We start from the raw sequence: 9,504 nt of genomic DNA, 5'->3' as shown, positions 1-9,504 counted from the left end.
CTGGAGTGGATGAGGAGGTTGGGCCATGGTTGGGGACTGGTTGACTTGGGTTTTGGGAGTAGGTCAGTCAAATTTAACTCAAACTTGATTCGATTCCTATGGAAGGTAGGCGTGGCCTGAATCGGATAAGACGGCTCCCTACCTACTGCCAATATTGGTTGGTTGGTTGGTGGACGGGAGAAGTTTCTGTATCTGCGCATGTCTTGTTAAGTAAGATTGATGTACTAGACAGTCAGGGCGCGGAAGTGAACCCGCCAACATGCACGATCGTACCCGCGGGAACCCGGCACCCAGAGACCGGGCTTACATCCGGATGTTCCGCACCCCCGACCTTACGGCAACCATCAAACAAGAGGATATTTCACAAATTCAGTGCTCGCCCTTACGACCATTTAGACTTTTAAAAAGTCTGACAGAAAAAAACACAATCATTTTACCTCAGGATGTCGTCCAGGGCGGTTTCATCATTCTGAAAATATGGCTCTGACTTGTAGGCAATATTCGCACTTTGCTAAAGGTAAGCACGGCGACTGGCAGACGTGACTTCTCACTTTTAGTAGCTATTGCTAGTGTGCGACATCCCTTTACAAGGTGGTAGATAATATAAACGTATCTCGTCCTCCGTCTTTAGAACTTTGTGACGTCCCATAAACTTCAGCATAGCGGTCTTAGGCTATCTGGTACAGCATGTCATTAACGTGTGCATGCATATGAGGTCAGGGTGTCCGAGTGATGGTTCGTAGCGACGATCTGGACCATCCTTCCAGGACAGGTACTACGGCCTGCTGGCCATAATTGCCTCCCCGTGGAGCAAATTACCTTGTCGCACGGTCCACGCGTTCCTTGATCTTACTTTGATATTGCGTGCGTCTAAAAGTGTCGAGCATTCAGGGTTTCCACATCTTCACACAGTTCACAGTTTTTTTTAGAATAACGTCTAGCGACCAAAAAGTTTATATCATATTATTAGGTGATCATCTATGTGAGTAAAAGCGACTGAAGCAACTTTGGGCGTATGCAACAGGTCAGTCGGCCAATATGCAATTACTAGTATGTCCCTTTTATGAAATTGGATATCCCGTAATTAGATATAAACTACAGGTTAATTCTGTTTCTCAATAATACGCTTGATCACATTTTTTTTCATCTGTTATACGCATTGATTGACTCCATGCTACAGAATAAAGTTAGTATTGTGACGTTAAAATCCTATGTTGGTCGTTTGTGGCTCCCGCTGGAATAGCGATGATGTCAACCGTCTGTCCAACCGTCTGCGTATGTCCGACAGTTCTGACGCTGTTTTTGTTTAACCAGGGGATAAGCTAATTAGAAAAGCTAGATGGCGTCAAAGGTTTACAAACTACGTGAAATAATTCGTTTAGAATCAGAAAGCAAATTATAAGATGCAAGGATTAAAAGACTGAATAACAATTGATCAACATTAATGAGTGCAATTGAGTGTGGAAATCAAAAGTCCATGGCAACGACCGGCCGGCCTGAGGGAAAACAAAAATTGTACATTTCTAGTGAGCCGACGTCGACTGCTGACATATCATTCAACTTAACCCGAATTCAACGGTGTTGCCAGATTCCCGCTGTGGCTGAAGGCAGCAGAACACATTAAGTTTTGTATTTTGCCTATGGGAATCTACATACACTCTTATATAGTTACCTTTTGCAACCTTACTCTTCAGAATACTAGTATAATGACTGTCAAATCTTTTTTTCCACAGAAGGGAAGGCAGACCCAGAAAGGAAACTGCCATCAGGATGCACGAGTGAGGTGTATCATGTCTTCAGACCAGCGACTACAACGGACAAACAGAATGCAGAAGTGAACTGTGCTGCCCAACGGACTAGCTGACATATGGATTATACAGCGATAGTCTCAACACAAAGACAAATTTGAAGACTTTATCGTTATACTTCTACGCCTACAACATGGCGAACGCCTCAGAGACTCAGACGACTGTTTGTTCGTCATCAAACGTCACCAACATGTCAACCGCGGAATGTTTCAACATGTCAGACGTGCAGGGCAACGGATCGGGGACAAACGCGACCACCTTTTCACTGCCGTACCCGCTGCCAGTGTTCGACTACCCCGCGAAAGTGCGCGTCATCGTCACGTTCGTGCTGTGTGTCGCCTCCCTCGGCGGCAATCTGCTGGTCTTCATCACGATGTTCCGAAATCGCGCCAGGAAGTCTCGCGTGAACCTGCTCATCATGCACCTGGCCGTGGCCGACATCTTCATGACGTTAATCGTGATGCCGCTAGATGGCGTCTGGAACCTCACGGTACAGTGGTACGCCGGGGACGCCGCCTGCCGCATCCTGCAGTTCCTCAAGTTGTGGGCGCTGTACGCGTCTACCTTCATCCTGGTGGTCATCAGCATTGACCGCTGTATGGCCATCCTGCGTCCTCTCAGTTCGGCCAATGGGTACAAAAGGGGCAAGATCATGGTCGGCATCGCCTGGGGAGCCGGGGCGATCCTCAGCACACCCCAGGTATACTTACAGCCTTGTCAAGGTTACGTTCTTGGTTCTGTAGGATAGCGCAAAAGTTATGGGTAGGAAAATGATATATGTTCGTTGTGCTTCATGTTCCAAGGAAACCTTGTCCAAGGAAATATTTTGCTTCGCAAACTTGACCAGGAAAGAAAAAAAGACGTTTTGAATGACGCTAATCATGTAGCCTGGGTACCATACTGGCTAGATTGCGTCCGCTCCCACAGTCGCTACCGACCAACCAGTTCGGTAGCGCCTGTCGAAGCGACGTAAGCTAACCAGGATGGTACCCAGGCTAATAATCATGCATCTCGCCTGCCGCACCCCCAGGCCGTCATCTGGCACCTGATCCACGTGCACCCGACGCCGATCGTCACCTTCGTCCAGTGCTCCACACACGGCTTCTACACAGACGACTGGCAGGAGCAGTTTTACAACGCATGCGTCTTCTTCCTGGTCTTCATCCTGCCGCTCGCCATCATGATCACGTGTTACCTCCTGATTCTGGTGAAAATCACCCGCAAGTACCGCGAACTCACAGGTCAGTTGGGGGGGGGGGGGGAGTCACTGCAGCAGTTTTCGACGCTCACAGGCGCGCTTTGTACGGAGTAGTCGAAAATTCTGCACACTGATCCCATGCTTTTTAAGCACATTTCTGAGATTAATGTGCTTTTCTGAGATATATTAGATAAGGTAAAAGGGACCTGAATGTACTTTCCAGGGCATGAAATGATGCGTTGTATTTGGACAAAACAAGTAGATGAGGTAGAAAATATATACTACACATTGAAAGATCCAATAACTACTTTATTAAATCCTAACAACGTCTTTTTCGATACCCAGATCCGTCAGCCAACCAGGACAACATCCTGCGCCATTCCGGGAGTGCCCGCATGGCCAAGGCCAAGGACAGAACCTGGCTGATGACCTTCGTCATCGTGTCGGCCTTCGTCATCAACTGGACGCCGTATTACGTCATCTCCATCTGGTACCTGGTGGACAAGTCCATGGTGCACTACATCTCCAAGTCCGCCAGCCACACCCTCTTCATCTTCGGCCTGACCAACCCCTGCCTCGACCCGCTCATCTACGGCCTGTTCTCCATCAACTTCTCGCGAGAGTTCCGGCGGTGCTGCGGCTGGCTGAAGCGGCGGGACCTGGCCAGCGACAGTACCTACACCATGCTCACCGTGGTCGGGCGCCAGGGGGACACGGCGGGGACCCGGATGACGGCGTCGGCCAGCGCGCAGTATGTCAGCACCGCCACCTGCTGAGTCATTCCGTCATTTTCAGAGAAACTTTCTGTTGTTTTTGTTGGATTTTCGAACTTTTCCCTACGCCTTTGCGTGGCCTCTTCATTTCAAACATACCTTACTATTTAAACACACCTTACAAATACAATTCTTCTCTCACTTCTTTAGTATGCAATCTACAACTAAAATGACCTTTAAAACATTTTATGGTTCTTTTACATCAGGGTGTAATATGCATACATGCTTCATTTTAGATGTGCCATAGGCAGGATAGACGCCTAGACAATTCTAAGTGAAGTAAATTTATTAATTTAAAAAAAATCAAAGGAACGATGATTTTGAGAAATGAGAACCGTTCGGCACGATTTTCATTGAATCTTCCTCGAGTATAAATTGAAAGTTTAATTTCAATCTCTAACTTTAATAAGCTGCTGGAATAAGTTGCCTGTTTGAACCTTGAGTACGCGGTGCAAGTGGATTTTGACGAAACAAAACATAATACCTAGTAGTCATTATTAATCCTATATAACACATAGTCTTGAATCAAAGGATGAGGTTAGTGGACTCAAAAGCATGCTACAGTAATATACCAGTATTTATCCAGAGTAAATAACGTATCGAAGTACATGTACAGTTGTGTGTGCCGCGCGGTAGTTGTGGACAACTGGTATGATACTGGTGTTAGCTAATCATGTTCATGCCGTTTGTACAAATAGATACTACATGTACTAGTATTTATCTCAATACCTGACTGAGACTGTGATGTTTCATGTTTAGGGTGGAGCAGTTGAATCACGAGGGGAGGGCTGTGTGTGGTGGGTCACCCAAAATATTCTATTTTGTCTCTTCGGGCCGGACCCAATCGTCAAATGGAAAAGTAAATAACGCTTCATCAGAGAGGGAAAGACTCCCAGTAGCTTTAAACTGTAGATCGGGTGGTAGGGTTCTCAGTACCACGTGTATGTGCCTATTGTTGTATGGTATGCCGATGACTGTAAGTGTGTGTACATGTACACCAATAGTATCAAGAAAACCATTATATCCCGCGTGAAAAGAGCTTCATGCGGTAGCAACGTGTAAATGAAAGGAAACATTAAGTCTATGATGACGATTTTTTTCTGACTGTTGATATATCGACTTAATTGTCGGTTTAACATGACAGAACTTCACAGAAGTGAGATGTAGAGACATATATATCTCTATAACGATATATATGCTAACGTTATACATCTCAAGTGCAGTACGAATAAATAACGATGAAGCTGTGATTGTAAGGTGGTATGATTTCTGTTTCTGGGGATAATCTATTTACGGCAAAGACTCGATTTCTTGAAAGAGAATAGCATTTTCTCGCCGTATCAGCCTTAGATAAAGTCTTGGATGATTTCTGAACGTCGGCAAGACAAAGGTCTTTGATGGAATCTGGTGCCTTCCGGAACATGTCGGCATTGCCACATGGGACCAATGGCCAGACAAATAAATGAGTACAGAATCGAAGTATATCTTCTGGGGACATACGCTAATCAAAAACACAGAAAGCAATCATGGTTCGATTTGACCCTTGGTAACAGCGCGAGAACATAAATTTTACGAACGATTGGGATCAGCCAATTTAGACTTGGCTCCTATCAAAACAGCTTTGGGCAAAAGGGTGTTTTTCCAATTAGTTGCCGCCGGTACAAGAAAGAGCCATGAACTTCCGCATGGGGAACGGTTTCCTATGAAAGCTGTGCCGACAAAAGTAGTATGATCTGCTAAATGGCTAACAGAGAGAAAGCATCCCCTTAACTTCTACCGTCATTCGGGATGTACTTTATATAATACCACGTATCTTCTTTTGTCACGGATATTCGCTGCTCTGAGCATCTAAATTTGTCGCCCTTTCGATGCCTCCCACCAGTACTGTATGCACGATACCAGGGCGTTACTGATCGTACGTAATGAGATTAGGGAGTTCTAAGACTGAGTAGTCGCAGAGAAAAATGTAAATATTCTTTACTGGAGCCTGTAGCCTGACCTTTAATTCCCTCAGCCAGGGACATTCCCATAAATCGTGTTTGCAGAGTTAATCAATTGAGCGGTCCACTGCACGGCGTTCTTGAACAAGACAAGGAATGATGAGCGCCCATATATTAAATATTGATTTTTTTACAGCTGGAACATTGCGACTTATGTAATAAATGATACCACAACTGTGGCCCCGCTCTTCCATATACATTATGTATAGATTTTTACAGCTTAAACATGAATAGTCGTCTTAGAAACAACATCTTATCCTGCTTACGACTTAGTGATGTTCAGCTGAGTGGATTATGGAGGGTGTGACAATAGGGATGAATTGACTATCGTCTTCCTAGTTGGAAACGTTTACCACACAGCCATAACGAGCCTTTATTTTCAAGGTTGTGGTTTATCTGAGGCTCGCAAGATGGAGCAACTATCCACTCCCAACTGATATACGCACTAGACTAGTGCTGCTATGAAACTCTGGTAGTGTTGAACCAAGGCGCCTTGATATTTAAAGCACCTTAGTTGACTGATGTGCGATGTTACAGGGTTGACAGCTTGGTTATGGCACTTCATGACAATCCTACAATGACTTGGTAAATGTCCATGACAACAGCCATCAGTGGTTGTGCGATACTGACAGACACGCTGTTTTCAGATTCATCAGGCTCCTCCAGTGTGAGAAACTGGGAGTCCAGCAGACCAACGGGCATGAAGTGTCCAGTCCTGCTCTCCAGACGACCCCTGATGACCTCCTTACTCCCTCTCAGATAAATGAACAGAACATCACCCGGCCTTGTACAGTAGTCAGGGTGTTCAGGTATATGTTGAGAAGCATTTGAAGAGGTAGGAATATCTTTAGGAAATTTACCTGTCACCAAAACTTGTCTGTACGACCTCTTAAGGGCGGAGCAGGCAAGAACACCAGATCTTCCTTCAGATATCCAACTGGAAGAGGGAAGGGCTTGCATTGTAGATTTGTCTTATTTACATACAAATATAGTCCCAGATACAACCAAGGTAGAAACGTTTCTACAGCAACAAAAATAAGCATAGTTTTCCAATTTGCAATTGAGCTCCACAGAGAACATACACTCAGACCAGTCATTGGATATTTGAATCAATCTTCAATCCCAGAATATCCATCTTGATCTGTACATTTGCTTGCTATGAAGTCTTGCGGGACAATCTACACTCTATGTGTCCTCAAGCAGGAAAAGACTGTGCAGAATCTTGTACTATATTCTAATCTGCTACAGCATGGCAGTCTTATGGATGATACATACCTGTAGATAACGGAGTGCAGCTTTCTCAGCCATGGATACCTGTCCTGTAATGAGGAGATTGACAGCAACTTAAAGGCACTATAATACTATGATGGAAGGAGGATTTAAGTAGGTAGCCCCTGTCACTTGAAAATATAGGCTGAGTACAAGAATCTGTGGGAGAAATACAGCAAGTAGGAATTCATAATATAGACATATCCACATGTGGGGAGTCGTTTGTTAACACAAGAACAATATGGAGCCAGTCCAACCTCATCTGTGAGTGGGACCCCAGCAGACATCTTCTGTTTGTTGACATCTGGGTGGAACAAATCCGCATCTGCAAACTCCCAGGACAACTTGGACAACAAAGATCATAGATTTGTTTAAAACCACAGCATCGTTAAACAGTTAGTAAATCAAAGAATGACTTATGACAACTAGTTGTCTTATTTTGACCACGATAAGGTGACTTCAATAATTAGATTATAAATGGGCAATTTAATACCTTTTCCGCCAGAGCCTGTCCAACTGATGTTCTGCAACAAAAATATGAAGAAAGTGACCGATAAACTAGATAGAAATATTAGCGGTTGCTAATATAGACAGGTTCGCAATGTAGTGTATTAAGCTAAATCGGCTACTAGTATTTAAGGTCTCATACGCCAATTTCGCTGTCCCATAGACTTACACCTTAAAATACGTAACTATTTTGGCTGGAATCCAATCAAAAAAACAAATCAAGAGTTTTTTTTATTTCTATAGCAAGCACACATATGTAAGGCAGTACATTGATTTGGCCATACCAAGGCCACAGCTTCAAGGCCACATACTCCTGTTTACCTGTGGGAGTATCGGTACGCTGCCGCCTGAGCTGTGTGTCCTTGAAATTGCTCAGACTGCCAACTTTGGCCTGAGGAAAGGGAAATGAGGTCACGGAGAACAGAACAGATTCGGTGGCACTGCGTTTTCACTGTTTAAGACGGGAATACGAAGAGATACAGAAAATTTGCTGTGTGAGCCCTTTCAAGGGGCCCTGCAAGGGGGGTCCCAACAACGCTAAATTCTGAGAGCCGGCTACGTATTGCGCTGAATTCAAGAAGCCTCTCTACGCTCTACGCTAAATTCGAAAGATTCCTAACACAGAAGTTCACTTTTAGTGCTTTACCTTTTGCAGGGTTCCTTCTCATCCTTTTTCTAATCACCACTCACCTTGTAAACAAGTCCCTTATCAAAAGAAAAAACACACCCCAAAACAAAATTCCACTTCTCTAAATAAGTGGTCCCATCTTTAGGACTACACATTCAAGAAAATACTGTTTTCTGAATTTAAAAAAAGAAGAAAAAAAAACTTCTGAAGAAAGAAAATTATTAATATGCACATTTTGATTGGTTTCTAACCATGGTTTCTATCCCTCTGTTTGCCTAAAAATCGATAATGTGATTGTATCAATTTTAAACCCCCTAAAATTAGCTGTGTCCAGGGGAGGGAGTCTCCTCCTGGCTGTTATCACAACCAGTTTAAAAACTATTATAGTCTTATTGTCGGGAAATCCCAGCCTTTCTACAGGAACACAGTTCTCCCCTGCTAGCGTTATTGTATCATCCCCAACAACACGGCCTTGAACAGCGATCATATAGCGCTCAATTAAGGACAAACAGCTGCAACTATGCAACTTTACTTTGTACATAAGCAGCAGAACGTCTAGAGGAAAATCCGTACAGTATAACGCCCTGCAAACTGCAAATTATGTTTGTGAAAACTTATTGAGAAGCATTTCATGAAGACGATCGACCCTGAATTTGTCGTAAACCTTATAAGTAAGTTTGTGGGTTTGTAGCACAAGTTCTACCCCGCTATTGTAAAATGCACAATCCCCATAGCAGTTGAATACTAGTATACATACGGTGAAAACGAAATGTGATAGCGCTTAGTCTAAGCCTCTTGTCTTTTAATTGACCTCAGATTAGACAGAGGTGAATTGTTATCAATCACACCGCTAACGTAGCGACCTGAGGTTAAGCCCAATGCGATGCCTGTCAGACACGTCTAGACGTAACTGCGCAAACCCTCCTTGATTAGTGGACTCTTCCATGATGTCAATGTCTTTGCATTGCAGCTATGTTGACCAAAACTATTGAGTATTTAGAACAACCTATTAAAAGCAAATAAAGGGTCCGTCAGCATTGTCAAAAGTTCATGAACTTTTCAAATTTGACCCGTAGGTTAATGTCAGGACCCTCAGAAATGGGCATTTAATTGGCAGGAAGCGAGTTAACGCACGATTTCTTGAAGGAAATGTCAATCAGATTTGCGGTGAATTTGAAATTATTCAATCTATTCGGACCAATCACGGTGGATATTTGGGAGCCCCGGGGATGAAAGTTTGTAATTAGCATGCCTTCCAGCCCCTGTCGTGTCAGTCTGACGTCAACCTGCCAGGGGCAGGACAGGCAGAATTCTCTCGGCC

The 9,504-nt window shown here is 44.1% G+C and overlaps 2 protein-coding genes across 2 annotated transcripts in view; one reads left to right on the top strand and one right to left on the bottom strand.

The window, feature by feature from the left end:
- Positions 1 to 1,932: 1,932 nt before the first annotated feature.
- LOC109480696 (gonadotropin-releasing hormone receptor-like) lies at positions 1,933 to 3,837 on the top strand. Its single transcript, XM_019782928.1, has 3 exons — positions 1,933 to 2,508; positions 2,839 to 3,049; positions 3,352 to 3,837. The coding sequence occupies exons 1-3, from the start codon at positions 1,942 to 1,944 to the stop codon at positions 3,780 to 3,782; spliced, it is 1,209 nt and encodes a 402-aa protein (XP_019638487.1). The 5' UTR covers positions 1,933 to 1,941; the 3' UTR covers positions 3,783 to 3,837.
- Positions 3,838 to 5,989: 2,152 nt separating this feature from the next.
- The window catches only part of LOC109480743 (probable gluconokinase), a 4,331-nt gene continuing 816 nt past the window's right edge, over positions 5,990 to 9,504 (bottom strand). The window contains exons 2-5 of the mRNA XM_019783021.1: positions 7,542 to 7,572; positions 7,306 to 7,392; positions 7,055 to 7,098; positions 5,990 to 6,716 (exon numbers count right to left, since the gene is read on the bottom strand). Of these exons, the coding sequence (XP_019638580.1) occupies positions 6,341 to 6,716; positions 7,055 to 7,098; positions 7,306 to 7,392; positions 7,542 to 7,572 (538 nt within the window). The 3' untranslated portion in view covers positions 5,990 to 6,340. The remainder of the gene's footprint in view (positions 6,717 to 7,054; positions 7,099 to 7,305; positions 7,393 to 7,541; positions 7,573 to 9,504) is intronic.

Source organism: Branchiostoma belcheri, unplaced genomic scaffold (genome assembly GCF_001625305.1).
Source record: "Branchiostoma belcheri isolate BF01 breed outbred unplaced genomic scaffold, Haploidv18h27 scaffold52, whole genome shotgun sequence".
NCBI lineage: Eukaryota > Metazoa > Chordata > Leptocardii > Amphioxiformes > Branchiostomatidae > Branchiostoma > Branchiostoma belcheri.
The sequence above is the reverse complement of the archived record's forward strand: the minus strand, read 5'-3'. Positions and strand labels throughout refer to the sequence as shown.

What these genes read in the sequence shown, in the direction of transcription:
- LOC109480696 (XM_019782928.1), top strand. Translation starts at nt 1,942, where the DNA reads ATGGCGAACGCCTCAGAGACTCAGACGACTGTTTGTTCGTCATCAAAC. An exon ending in CGATCCTCAGCACACCCCAG is followed by an intron (nt 2,509 to 2,838) that starts GTATACTTACAG and finishes CCGCACCCCCAG; the next exon opens with GCCGTCATCTGGCACCTGAT. An exon ending in CAAGTACCGCGAACTCACAG is followed by an intron (nt 3,050 to 3,351) that starts GTCAGTTGGGGG and finishes TTCGATACCCAG; the next exon opens with ATCCGTCAGCCAACCAGGAC.